The sequence below is a fragment of the Nilaparvata lugens genome, chromosome 6 (genome assembly GCF_014356525.2).
Source record: "Nilaparvata lugens isolate BPH chromosome 6, ASM1435652v1, whole genome shotgun sequence".
In the NCBI taxonomy this organism is placed as follows: domain Eukaryota; kingdom Metazoa; phylum Arthropoda; class Insecta; order Hemiptera; family Delphacidae; genus Nilaparvata; species Nilaparvata lugens.
In genome coordinates, this window is record NC_052509.1 from 57,232,540 (window position 1) to 57,248,298 (window position 15,759).

A 15,759-nucleotide genomic window follows, 5' to 3' on the forward strand; every position below is an offset into this window, starting at 1 on the left:
AGGGAATTTTACCCATAATTACCCACTTTTCATATTCAATGGTAACTGTAGGAAAAATTTGATGTGAAATACGTGCGCAAAGTTCGTTTGCTGCACTCAAGAAACCATTCCGCCCTCGCCTACGGCTCGGGCGTAAACGTTTCTTTCGATGCAGCAAACTGTCACTTTGCGCACTAGTTGCACAAATAACTATTCCCGCACTAGAGCGGAAAAGTGAATCTTTGCGTTCTGTAATCAGTGCAGGAATCGTCACTTTTCAAGGTAACTGTAGGAAAACAATATAAGTTACTGTAGTCTCTGTAGTAGCCTACTGGCCATTCACAGAGTGTTTGTGCCACCCATTGAACTCAATGAACCCGGCCGGTTTCTCTGTAGTACTGGCCGTTTACAGTTCATTGAGTCCGTCCGGGGATTGCCGATTCGTGGATCCTCCATCACGACAATGCTCCGTCACACACCTGCCTGCTCGTCACCGAGCAGTTGGCCAAACAGTCGAGGGTAACGTTTCCAAATCCGCCTTACAGCCCGGATATGGCACCACCGGACTCCTTTTTGTTCCCCAAGATCAAGACAACTTAAGGGGACGCGGTTCGGGACTCTGGAAAACGTTGAACGTGCTACGACGAGGGCTCTAGACAGCATAGAGGTTGCCGACTTCCAGAGAGCGTTCAGGGATTGGAAAATCCGGTATCAGCGTGTTATCGACTCCAATGGGGACTACTTTGAAGATTTCTAATGACAAATTTTACATATTTTGCCAATAAAAAATTTCCTGAGGTCAGTCCGGTTACTTATCATACAGACCCTGTATCATTTTGAGATCTATGGTCTTCAGCTCTTACACCTTCCGTGGCACAGGTGGGACACTCTGTATGTTCTTGATAAAGGATTATAAAGCATTGTACGCTGTTTAATAATGTACTAAATATGTACAAATACATTAATAATGTATAAATACATATTAGGCCTAACTTTTGATTAAGAATTTATGCTGGAGTCCCACATAGCCTAACAGTGTACACATGTTCATATTGTATTTACATGTTATTTCGTGAATTTTACCAACAAACGTTCAGTAATCCAGTAAGCCAGCATTTTCGATCACCAGTAATCCAGTAATTTTACCAACAAAAATCGAATTTTACCAACAATTTTACCAACAATCGTGAATTTTACCAACAAACGTTCAGTAATCCAGTAATCCAGCATTTTCGATCACCTACTGTACTTATGCATATGAACATAAATTAAATCTTCATTTTATAACTATTACCTATTTTATAATAATTATAAAGGATATCATTTCGTTATTATATCTAATTGAATAAATGTATGTATCTTGGTTTAAGTGCAGTAGCATATACTTATATTTATTTTTTGTAAAGCTTTTTTGTATTTTGTTTTTAGCAAATAAATAAATAAATCTGAAACCACAAATCCTGATATCGGTTGAAATTTTCAAACGCTATTTCTCATAACTTAAAAAAGTGAGTTGGAAAATTCTAGCAGTACATCGACGATATCGTCTTCTTGGACTCCGTAAAGCCATAGTGCATTCTGGTGACGTCAGCACAGGTAGGACTACTCACCACCTCATACACCAATAAAAACACTAACTTACATTTGTTGATTTTAGCTGATCTATCAGCTAGTGTTTTATTAGTGTATGAAGTGGTGAGTAGTCCTACCTGTGCTGACGTCACCAGAATACACCTTGGCTTTACAGAGTCCAATGGCTTTGAGTGGAGTCCAAGAAGCATCAAACATTCCAACATTATCAACAAGCATCCATTACTCCAGCAGTTTCGGTTATCTGAAACCAGAAATCCTTATATCGGATGAAATTTTCAAACGCTGTTTTTGTTGCTAATAGCATGTGGGATTATGGTCTTTCGTGTACAACGAATACAAGAATCATAAGCTGGGATAATTACCTGTGTTCGTCGGTTTTGTTGCAATCTTTTTACAAGGTGAGAACGGTGAGTTGGGAATTGATATGCCGCTAGATGAAGATGACGCCGATAAATGAGTATTTTTCATATTTCCTGTACTAGATGCTTTGGAGAGGACATTTTTCTTCAACAGCTTGGAAGGTGTCTGCTGACAGTTGGCTCTCTGTGACGCAGCTACTTGTGGGTTTTTGCTGACGACAGATGCTTTATGGTCGACGATGGGCTTTGTAAGCAACCCACTCTTCTCAATGTCACATTTTGTGTTTCCAGATTGCTGAAATATTCAAGATTCAGATAAATTAAAAAAAAAGCTTGATAGAGAGAACAAAAGTAACCCCACATTCAACAGGTTTTTGCAACCGGACCTATTGACTATGTTATTCTAGACTTCTAGAGGATGTTATTCTCCTGATTTCTATGGTGGGGTTCATGTTATAATGGCAGTATTTGATCAACATTGGCGTTGCTATCCTTGTCTATCATTCGACAAAGCAGATAGTGGTATCCCTTTCTAGCTCCCCAAAGTTGCTACATCGCTTCTTAACAATGTAAAGATATAATTAATCAACAAAATATTTAATCTCAATCATGCAAATTTATCATGGAATCATTAAAAAATATATTTTCTTGGCGAATAAGATATAATTCATAATTTTAAACAAGAATGGCCAGTTAATATTACATCAGATATACTGGTATCAGTTATCCTCTAGAGAAGGCAGTGGCAAAGCCGAGAATCGGCAACGCTGTTCACATATTTTTCTTCTCTGCCATTATAACGTAGTCCTCACTATAAAAATCAGTGGAATAACATACCCTAGAATAACATAGTACATAGATCCGGTTGCAAAAACCTGTTGAATTTTAAATGTCAGTGGTTAACTAGAACCAATCGGAGAAGGCTCCTCTGATTGGTTCTTGTGACATTTAATCATAATTAAAAATTAACAGGCTTTTTTGCAACCCAGCCATAAACTATAAAATAATATTACTCTGCTTCTATAATGCCGGATTCTCACTATCGCCCAATGCGTACAAATGACGACGAGCGCCAGAGTGTGGGTGGGTGGTTTGTCAGCCCTCGCCTTCATTGGCCTTCGTTGGCCATTGCTCCGATTTTTGTCAAGTGAAGGTCAATCAAGGCCAGCGCTGGCAAACCACACTCTTGTCAACCAATGTGTGCTGTTTTATCGTCTGCTCAGCTGTTTTTGTGCGTAATCAAGTTGCTATATACCTCATTGTTATTGCGCTACTTTTTTTTGTTTTTCTTTTCGTAGTTTTTACTGTGTTCCTTTCATTTAAATATTTTCAGTATTTATCATAGATACGTCCAACGACAAGGTCTCAACTCTCGCTCGCTACCACTGGCCTTGATGAGGCACTGGTCCATTGCAGTGTGGATGGCTAGATAACGCAGCCAAGCTTACCTTGTTGGCCAGTGATTTGGCAAGCCACTGGTCCAACGTGTGGACTAGTCAGTCAAAAGGATCATATTACTTTTAACCACCAGTCTTGGTCACCAAGTTTCCGAGCTTCCCAGTGTCCAAGAAAATTCCCAATCTTGTGTAAGTTACTTATTATCAATATTGAAAATATCGAAAGTAGCACCGTTATACAATGACAACTGTACGTATCTAGGCCTACTGTATTTTGAAAAATATCAAAATATCGAAATTTAAAAGCAAAAACCTAACCTTCCTTTCATTTTTAAATATAGTAAAAGTTTCTCAAATATGGATAGGTACTGAAAATTCAACTTACCTCAGAGAACTTACAAAATGCTTGCGAAGCTCGTTCGATGTATTCTGCTTTTTCCAACACTTCCTCGTCAAAGTCCTCCCACACACTTTCATCTTCGATTAATGATTTTTCAACTTTAGATGTTTCTTTCAATGAGACATTAGCTTTGGGTAGACAGATATCTAGCTTTGGTCTTTTATGCTGATGAGTATCAACGTTTCGATTTTCTAATACTCTTCTGTTTTTGAAATTACTATTATTATTACTTTTCGTATCGCTGAAAAACGAATTTGCAAATCTACTTTCCATTGTAACTATTTTATAGAATACAGATTATAAGCTATGAATCGTAATTTCAAGACATGTTATTTTTATGTAAAAAGTCAATCACACTGCAACAATACCAAGGAATCAGAACGTCTCAGAATGAAGATATATAGCCTTAGACTATCACATTAAAGAAATGCAGTTGGAAACAAATATTATCGAGATCATACGACTCTTTTCAACAAATTGATATTTAAATTATTTATGACAATCATATTTTGTGAAAAAATAACACTATGTACAAAACAAAAACATAACCAAGTTCCTCTTCGGTCTTCGCTCGCATTTTGATTTTGTACTGTGGTGTCTCTAATCATTGTTACCAACCGTAATAAACTGATATTATAGAAGTCTCATCTTATAGTACCTTGTCTGCATACACTAAGAGTGATTCAAGAATTTTCCGTTGTTAAGTTTGATCATTTTTCAATATTTTTGAGCATATTGATCATTAAAAAACTAAATATAGACATACCCACGTGCAAAAAATCAACATCAACCCAAGTATATTATATATCATGGTAAGGTACAAATAATCATGATGATGGGAAAAAATATGAAAATACAGCATTGCCGATTTTCTGCTTTGCCACTGCCTTCTGATGAAATATCCTGAGAATATTAAAAATAGCTGTTTATTCCTGTTAAGCATGATTAATTATTCGCCTATTTTATTTCTCAAGAGAATATATTTTTAATGTTCAATAATAACTTTTTATGAGAATTAAATATTTGGTCAATTTGGAGTGTACCGATGATGCTCCCATACAGTTTTCATGCCTTGTCAAACCTTTTGAATAAAGGACAAAAAACTCAAACTATCTTTCTCGATTTGGCCAAGGCATATGATACAGTGTCTCATATCCAATTACTCCGTAAACTGGAAAGAATTAGGATTAGAGGAACCCCATTAAAATTATTCGAGAGCTACCTCTCAAATAGGGTGCAAATTTCAAATCTCAATAATGAGAACAACGTTAGTAGGATGCCACTTTCTGGTTAAGGTCTAGGCCTACCCCAGGGTACAGTACTATCGTCTATTTTATTCCTGGTCTATATCCTATCGCCTAATTCATTCCACGTGAATGAGGTACTGAAATTGGAGCTGCATGGTGGGGAGACTTATTCTTTTGCAGATGACATGGTGTTGTTATTTGGGAGCAATACATGCCATATATAACGTTAATGAAGCCGCTACTAAAGGCTTCTCCACATTAAAGAGATGGATGAACATCAATTCCCGCTTAGTTTCAATATAAAAAGCGAGGTACATAGCATTCTCGAGAAATATTACTGGACATGATATCACTAACTGTCAACTTAGATTACACATGAATTGTAATGTTGACAGCCATGTAGTATGTGATTGTCCTGAGAGTAAATAAATATTGAGTGACCTGGCTGGCTCAGGTCTGATGTCAGATCTAGTATTGTACTGAAATTGAGAGAACAATTACTTAAAATAGGTACCTAGGGGTGATAATAATCAAGGAAGGTTTCAAATGGGAAAGAGATACATAGATTACTCATGGAATAGATTGAAATTTGCATCATATTATAGACTGTTCAACGAGAATAAAGAGATTGTTTCTGCCGTCCGTAATTGCAGAGATGAGATTAAATCTCTTGCGAGTTATACGAAAGAAAATTTTGCCAAGTATAAAACGGACTTAAACACTCTTAAGGAGGAAAACAATAAACTAAAAAAAGAAATAATTTCCCTACGTAAATCAATGACAGACACACAGCAAGAGATATATTTGAACACAATAAAAATAGTTAATATTCCGTACAACAATGATGAGAACCTCATGAATACTGTGCATAATATTGCTAATTATATAGGATATACTTTTAAGGATACTGAAATCGATTCATTTATCGTAAGCGAAGTAGGACAGGAGCTAACCATTAATAGTCATGAAATTTGTAAGAAATAATGAGAATATGAGTTTTTAAGACTTGTAAAGAAAAGAAACAGATATTCACAACAGATTAAAACATTATGGGGACAGAGCACCCAGATTTTCGTTTCGGAGTACATGTCTCCCTTGAATAGTACAATTTTCCGGGAAGCAAAACAGCTACAGAGAAAAGGTTGTCTACAGTATTTATGGTTTCAAAACGGCAAGGTGTTAACAAAGAAAGAACCTAACGCAAAAATCTTGGCTATCAACTCTCTGGCTGATTTAGACGTTTATAGACCTGCATTCAATAATGAACCTGAGAACGAGGATGATGAATATGAGGAGCCGGCAACTGACGCTTCACAGTCTTCGAACCCTTCCAACCAGAGCTCTAAAAAAGAAAAGTTAAATCTAAACAGACAAATCATACATCAGGAAAAATAAATAACTTTTTTCGGCCCCAAAGCAAATAATAAGCATAAGAATTCAGGTACAGACGAGCGTAATTTTTTGAATGAAATAAATATAACATTTTGGAACATTGGAGGTATGTCTAACTTCTATTTGCTGAGCGATGAAGAAATTGATGTTTTATCTAAGAATGAAATTATTATTTTATGTGAAACATGGCTCACTACAGAATGCTGTCTTCTCCCCCACCTAGTAAAACAAAGCTACAATACACTACATGTGAAGGCTATCAGGAATAAGGATGTAGGTCGACCAGTTCAGGACTGATTGCGTTCTTGAACAAAAAACTTGTTTATGAAATTATTGATGAATCTCCTTTCTGGCTATTCCTACTGATAACTTCTGATTCTAGAAAATTTGTTGTTGGATGTGTTTACTTTAGACCATTAGACTCATTAAAGGCGGTATTAGATCTTTTGATGCTACTCTCTTATCAGTGTTTGAAAAATTTGGCGGTTATGACATATATATTGGAGGTGATCAGAACAGTCGAATTGGTCTTTTAAATAATTTGATTGATCCAAATGAATCGCTTATTTATGAAAGGCCTCTTGTCACTTAAAGTCAATTTTTCAGCAGCTAAAAAAATGTCTCTTATATTTATCCATTGTTGATAATTCCAGTTTTTTCAATTCCAAGTATTATTTCAATCACATTCACATACATATATTCTGCTCACAAATGTCCAAATCAATTTCTCACATAATTATTAACAATATACAATACTGACATGAGGCCTTTCATAAATTAATGTGTGATAAGAGCCCTTCAAAAATAAAGCTCAACTTTTTATCACACTGGAAAGTTTTGTTGTTGGATAATACACATATTTTGTTGAATAATCACTCATATAATTATAAAACATAATTTCAATAAAAGATTGGAAATATTTTTAGTTCATTGATACATTGGAAATCAAGACATTGCAACATTGTGAAATCATAACACTCCCTAATCAATAAAAGACATTTCAATTTTCTGTATCAACCATCAAAAATACAAGATAAAGCAAATAGAACTGTGAAATAGTACAATCCAATAGAAATAATGAATAATACAAATTGATACTGATAAACTATTTAATTTGAACTGATTAAAGTAATCTAGCAAAGTGTACAAAAGTTGAATCAAACTTCTTGCCTTTTTTCGTTGGCCAATTTTGTATATTGTTATAGAATGGTCTGAATTCAACAGGGATGTATTGAAGTGTTTTTTTTAAATCATTCAATTTTCTTCATTGATTAACCGCTTGTTATCATATGCCTGTTGGTGGGCATTGATACAGCAGCTGATTGATTGTTCAATAATTGAAATGTCTTCCATTGATCCATTAATGAACTCAGATACTGCAATGCACCCTCTTTTGGAATTCTCACAAACAAACTCATGATATTTTGTGAGAGTAAAGTACTCCCGTTACCTTTTTCGCTCCCTGGCTTTCAACAGAAGCTGTACATTCTTTGCAATGCAATGTTTACTTTATTAGACAGTAATAATGATTGTAAATTAATGTAAGCAGCAGCTGAACATGAACATAACCTAGAACCTAGTCACGGCACGGTTACTATGAGGTCCCAAGGTACTACAAGGTACTACAAGGTCCACGTTATAATGACAGTATTTCATCAACTTTATTTTTGCTATCCTTGTCTATCATTTGACAAAGCCGGTGATACTATCTTTTTCTAGGTCCACAACGATGACAATTATGTCTTTGACAGTGTAGAATATAATTAATTATGCAGAGAATCGGTATCGCTATTAATTCTTCTATCTTTATCACTGCCACGTACGTGGACCACACTATAGTCGCAACACTTCTAAGCAAGCGCAACATAACAGCTGTTGCTCACTGAGCAGCGGTTTGGTTTTGTAGAGCCTCCTGTCAGTGACATGAGACCTTTCATAAATATACGCATCTGAACGGCTGTGTTACTAAGCATACAGACATGGGACAAGAGCCCTTTCATAAGTAAACGATGCAGCTTTGCATTGAGAATTGATTTTTGTCACTTTTTAAAAATGGCTGAGAATGTGACATGAGGCCTTTCAAAAATAAGCGATTCAAATGTATTTGACGGTACTCCTTTGCAAAGTAGAGAAGTACACTGGACACAAATCCTAATGCAAGAGGTAAACTACTCGCTGAATACATGGAGAATTATGGCTTATATGTTCTTAATGGACGTTCAATTAGCGATAGAATCGGGAACTATACATACTTGGGTAATAATGGAAGAAGTACTGTTGACTTAATTTGGACGAACATATATTCTTCAACAAGGATATGTGCATTCAAGATAATTTTCTGATCTCTGATCATCTGCCTTGTACTCTAACAATTGAGGGATGCAGTAGTGGACCGACAAATCCGGCTCCCTATCCAGCTCAGAACTTTCACAGAAGACCTAAATTTATATGGAACATGGATTGTAGAACGCAGTATCAGGATCATATCGTGTCTGCTTTGGATCCCAATACTTTTCTCGATTTTGAGGCTATGTACAATCACCTACTACATGAGATCACAACCACAGCACGGGAACTCGGCATGTTCCAGGATGGCAGAATTTCATCAGTTCGTGCAAACCAGAATAAACCGTGGTTCAGTAATGCTTGTTATCAGGCTAAGAGAACAATGAAGTCTTATATAGAGCCTATAGGTCAAATATCCTCAACTTGGAATGTTATAATAGATTTCTTACTGGAAAAAAAAAAAACAATATAAGCAAGCCATAAAAGCATCCAAACGGGAATACTACACGAAATTAAATAACAAAGTAAATAATATACATAACGCAAGAGAATTTTGGTCAACTATTCGTAAGCTAAGAAAAGTGATACGGCCTTTGGAAATAAAATTGGAATAGATGTTTGGCAAGAATACCTGAATACTTGCTACCCAGTTATGACAAACATTAGTAGTCCTTTGTAGTTTTGGACGTCTTGCACCCCTTCTTTGATGCACCATTTTCCTTTAATGAATTGCCATAAATGCAACAAATTGATCGTGCGGTCTTCGAAGGACAAGGCTACGAACAAAATTCAGTGTAGTGAGTGCAGGGAGAATTTCCATGGACAGTGCGTGGGTTTTGGTGAAACAGAGTTGAGTGTTTATGAAACATCCGGACGTAAATGGTTGTGCTCAAATTGTGCTCACGATCGTCGGTTGAGTCGTAGTTATAGCGACGGTGGTGATGTGTTAAGTCAGGATTCGAATAATGAAATTGCAAGTTTAAAAATCCTAATAAAGGACTTGGGTGAAAAACTCGATTCTGGATTGAAGCGTATCGAAACCGACTTGGGTAAGTCACTCGAATCGTGTCACGAGAAGCTCGACGAGAACGCCGCACTATTATCTGCTCAACAACTCATCATTGAAAAGCAGAATCAAATCATTGAATCTCTCAAATCGGATAAGTTGGCATTGTCTAAAAAGGTAACAGAACTTTCAGTGAGATTGACTGATTTGGAGCAGTATTCAAGATCAAATACTCTAGAAATCCATGGAATACCTGGCTCCCAGAACGAAAACGTCGCCGGAATCGTTATGGAGATTGGAAAGGCGCTAGATGTCCCTATCAAGGAGGATATGATCGTTGCTTGTCATCGACTGAAGCAGAAGAACAACCGCCCATCGCCTGGAATTATAGTGAAATTTGTCCACCGTACAGTGAAGGAGAGGATCATGGAGAGGCGTCGTGTGAAGAGGACTCTGTCAACCAGACACTTGGGATTGGCGTCTGATACTCCGATTTATATTAATCAGTCTCTCTGTCAAGAGAGAGCTATTTTATTTGCAAAGGCAAAAAAAGTTAAAAAAGAACTGAACTTTAAGTTTCTATGGATAGATAGAACAGGTAACATTAAGATTAGAAGAGACGAGACTTCAACTATTTGCGTTATCAAAACTGATAGCGATATTGAAAAACTTGCAGGTAACCGAGTTTAACACAGTGCCTTGTCTGATACGAGAATTTTATTTTCGACTGTCTGATAAGGCTGTAATCAATCCATTCCGTTGTTTCTCCTGTCTTCCGCTACTCAGTCGCAAAATATTCAAATTCTTGCCGTTGTTCTATTCTTTTTTGAAATTAATTATTTGTTTTGAATTCTAACTCTCTCTTAGTTAAATTAAATTATCAGAATATTAGAGGTTGTCGCACAAAGACTCACGAATTACTAAAGTCTGTGCTGGGTGAAAGTTTTGACATTGTTGCTTTAACTGAAACCTGGCTGAGTGATGAAATTCATGATAGCGAGCTGTTCGATGCTCGATATCGTGTTTACAGATGTGACCGTGATAGGATTGTCTCTGGTAAGCGCTGGGGTGGGGGGGTTCTTTGCGCTGTGGCTGATAAATGGTCATCTCGACTCATTCATTCTCGTGCTACTGCGCGCTATGAATCGCTGCTTGTCAAGCTATCCATCCAAGATAAGATCGTTTCTATCTGTGTTGTTTATTTTGCTCCCGAATCTAACCTGGTTGACTATTGTGACTTCTTTGATTTCATTGAGGGATGCAATGAAATTTACTCTCATGATTTGTTAATTGTAGGAGATTTCAATCTAAGTGAGATAAATGGTACCTTGTGTCACAATACTGTGTGGGGGACAGGTAAATATGCCAGGCTAAGAAACTTCATGTGCCTTTTCAATCTTAAGATGTACAATAATGTATTAAATGCAAACTCTAAAACTCTTGACTTGTCTATGAGTAATCTGCCTTTGGTTGTTTTACATGAAACTAGTCCTCTGCTTGCAGAGGATCCGCATCATCCAAGTTTGGATATTAGTTTTACCGTTAAAAGAAAGCCAAAACAGCCTCCTTTAAATATTGAGTATTATAACTTCAAAAAAGCGAATTTCCTTGAATTTTATTTAACACTCAGAGATTCTGATTGGAATAGTTTATATGAATTTCATGATGTAGATCTGGCTCTTGATTATTTCTATGAATTGATGAATAATGCCTTCACTTTGCATATACCAAAGAATAAAAAAATAATTAAATCTAGGTATCCAGTTTGGTATACAAGGAATATAATTCAAATGATTAAATCTAAAAATAAGTGTGCGCGTAAAAAATCGTTCTCCAGATACTACTTGAACAAATTCATAGATTTAAGAGCGTCAATAAAATCAGAAATAAATATAGCTTATCAGAGGTACATAGACTCATTACAATGCGACATTAAATCCAATATGAAACAATTCTGGAATTACGTAGGGAGTAAAAAGGAATCAAGGTCAGTGGCAGATTGTTTTGAATGGAATGGATGTAAATATACCAGTCAGGAGGTGCCTCAGGCATTTGCTGATTATTTTCATTCAACCTATATTAATTGCAATAACAATAATAATACTACGCCTCCCGAAAACGACAATGAAGCTAATAATATTAATCATATTTTGCCACCTCTTGATAAACTTCAAATAAAATTTATCTCTGAGGAAGAAGTCAGCTCAGCCATAGATGACCTGAAAGCCACACGCTCTTGTGGACCTGATGGAGTGCCAGGATATATAATAAAAGGATGTAAGGATATACTCACTAAGCCCTTGAAATTCATCTTCAATTTGGCTCTCAAATCAAATAAATATCCTGCAAAATGGAAAGTTGCTAGGATAACACCCATCCACAAATCTGGTGCTAAAAATATAATCGGAAACTTTCGACCGATTGCTATTTTGAATTCAACAAGCAAGGTATTTGAGTATATACTTTACAGTAAAGTATTTAATCACGTAAAGCCTGTAATCTCCCCTTTTCAACATGGGTTCATGCCTTCGCGATCAACGGTTACTAATTTGCTGCAGTTTTCCCAATCTGTTTCCTCTGAGCTAGATGTACAAGGTCGCGTCGATGTAATTTACTTAGATTATAAAAAAGCATTTGATACAGTGAATTTCACAGTACTTTTAAATAAGATGAAAGGTTTCGGACTGTCTGAGAGTCTGATTACATTTTTTAAAAGTTATCTCGTTGATAGGAAATCTTATGTATTATTCAATAATCAGAGGTCTCTTGATTTCACCAACACATCAGGTGTCCCTCAGGGATCAAATCTCGGCCCATTATTGTTTTTATTGTTAATAAATGATCTTCCTGATTACATTGAAAAGTCCGGTATTCTGCTGTTTGCTGATGATGTTAAGCTCTTCAGGCCTATAGCTGGTATTCGTGATTGTGCCTCCTTGCAGCGGGATTTGGACGGTGTTCAGAGGTGGTGTGAATTGAATAAATTAGAAATCAATATTTCAAAAACCAAGTTCATGATCTTTACCCGCCAAAAGAATCCCAGACAATATAGTGATAGAATCAGTTTCTTGGTGCTTAAGAAAAGTCATGGTCGATCACCCAGGGAGACGCTCTACTTTCAAAGTGAGCCTTTGGAGACAGTAAGTTCAATAAGATATCTGGGAGTGGTGTTTTCGAATTCCGGATTGTTCCATCAGGCGGCCAGGACATGATGTGTAGAGGCGCACTGCATCAGGATCCATCCAAAGACTTATTTTGAATTCAAAATCGTTAGCCTCCTGGGAGTCCAGGATTAAACTTTTTTGATACAATGATCAGATCAGTGCTATCTTACGGCAGTGAAATATGGGCTCTAAGGATTGGGACTTATTGAAAGAATTCAATCGAAGTTCATCAAATCCACGTTCTACTGGCCTTCAGGACACCTAGCTACATTGTTAGGCGGAGACTTCTCGTCCCCAGCTGAAGCTCCACATTCTTAATCTGGCAATAAATGGTGGATGAAAATTCTAAACATGTGTGATAATAGATTCCCCAAAATGTGTTTCAAGAGATTGATGTCTCTGGATAATGAAGCGAACAGGAGTATAACTGGGTCTCACAGTTAAGAGAGCAGATTGAGAATCTTGGATACGGGAATCTGTGGCAAGAGCAAGATGCTGCTCTTATTAAGCGTAATAAATCGGAAATTTTGAGAGCATTCAGGATGAAACTCTTTGACATGGACTTAGTGAACGTGCTTGCAACTCTTCAAATCATCATCTGTACAGACATCTCGTTTCATACGATCCAATGGTGTATTTAAAATTTGAACTACCTTTCTACAAGATTAAATTATTCAGTCAGCTCCGAACTTCATCACAGATAAAATCCGTATTCTATCTGAAAAACATGTAATATTACATTTTTCTTCTCACATTGGAATCGAATCTTCAATTCGAGATCTATGGAACTTTATAGTAAATGTCAGAGTTATCAATAGACGGATAAACTTTTTGATGGAGAATTTATTATCGTAAATGTTTGTTGCCATTGTTCCATAATGTCACCGAGGCAGGTTAACAAATTACTGGATAAACAGTTTATTTAAATAGAATATATATAAAAAATTTTAAAATAACATTTTCAAAATAAAGTTTTAATGGGAAAGAGATACATAGATTACTTATGAAATAGATTGAAATTTGCATCATATAAACTCTTCAAATTACGATCAGTATTGAAGGTGTTAACCGTGATGAGAATGTTATACTTTGCTGTAGTTCAGTCAATACTGCAATATGGCTTGTGGAGGTGCCTACCTTCAACTCTCACCTCTCTAGGCCTACACTATTTATTGTAGGCCTACAGAAAATGATTGTAAAAAAAAATTCAAAAAAACCAATATTACACCCTTCAATAAGTGCATTCAGTGATCTGAAAGTCATGACTATTCGCCAACTGTATGTGCTTAGCATCCTCAAATATTTCAATAGATAATATATAGACTAAATACAACTTTTAAAAAATCAATAGGTAGTGGAACACATGGAACAAGATATAGGCTACTTATTTCAAAATGTATTTTTAAAAACGTATAATAGTGATTTATATCATTTATATTAATAATAATTTATAAGGAAGTCTGAGAAAATGTAGATCAATAAGTAGAATAAATTACTATCATCAGTGTAGGTAGTGCTCAATATTTCTCTGTATTTTCAAAAAATATTTTGTTCAACATGAATGTTTCCATAATTGAAGAGACTTGAAATATGTTGTCAAAAATCCACTTTATTTGAATAAAAATTAATATTTTACAGGAGCATGCTTTCGTTCCCCATGATGTGTGAGCACACACGAAAGCATGCTCCTGTAAAATATTAATTTTTATTTAATTAAAGTGGATTTTTGACAACATTTCAAGTCTCTTCAATCATGGAAAAGTTTCACAACATCAACATTCTCGCTACAAACTTACTGAATGTTTCCATTTTTCAATTAATCACGACGTAAATATAAATGATAATGTTTGTGTAGAGTATTATGGTATTATTATAGTAAAATACATTGATGAGAAATACAGTAAAATTCAATGACTTGTTTTTTAAAGACTCATTTGAATAAAAACAATTTTTGTTGTTCTTTCATTTTTGAATATTACACGACAAAAAAGTGGTAAGATATACTGAAATATTTTTCTGTAATGATCAATGAAATGGACGACTTATATTTCGTCAAATCAATAATGCTACTAAGATGGGAATATTTTTTCAAACAAAATTCTAAAATAAATGGTATTGAAACATCTGAAGACTTCTTGACACAGAAAATACAGCAATATCTGAACAAAACCAGCAATCTATAATCTTCAAGGGGTAATTTTGCACGACTGTTTTGAAAATGAAAATAATGCTTGATTATCAATGATAATCATTATCGAACTAGGAGGTTCAAGAACTGAAAGAAGAATATTCTGTCATTTATTGAGTTCAAACTTGAAACATTGACAATTCTACAATTAAATTAAGAGATTTCTGCTTTAGAAATAGCTCACTATTATCTAGTTAAGAATGCAGACATGTTCTTATAATAGGTACGGTACCGTACTTGAAAAAACCTGTTCCAGTTCCTATATCACTTCATAAAATGTTTTAACTCAAAAATGCATTATTTAAACTTTTCAAGTTGAATAACATTGATATTGATACTCATTATTTGGATTCCTCCTCACTGGAATCATGATCATTGTTTTCACTTCCAGAATCACTCAAAATTGCATTATCTTGTATATTTTTTCTTTCCTTTTTTAAATCATCAACTCTGTCATGTTTGAGATCTTCCCTGTTTCGTTTCTCATTAACATTTCCACTAGAATATATTTTCTCATTACTTTCTGACGTTTCACTACTGTTATCACTAACACTATCATTATCTCTCTCAATATTATTTGTTTCAGTATCTTTTTCATTTTGTCTCTTTCTACTTATCTTGCTAGATGGAATCTCAGTAGATAAATCGGATTCTCCTTCACTGTCAGATTGTTTGACATCTAAATCACTATCTCTCTTGGATGCAATAGTTTTATTACTTGCACTGCTGTCATCCCCACTACTTATGT

The 15,759-nt window shown here is 35.5% G+C and overlaps 1 protein-coding gene across 1 annotated transcript in view; it reads right to left on the reverse strand.

The window, feature by feature from the left end:
* The window catches only part of LOC111050263, a 92,451-nt gene that overhangs the window by 31,066 nt on the left and 45,626 nt on the right, over positions 1 to 15,759 (reverse strand). Inside the window, 1 exon segment of the mRNA XM_039431492.1 lies at positions 1,935 to 2,226. Within this exon segment, the coding sequence (XP_039287426.1) occupies positions 1,935 to 2,226 (292 nt within the window).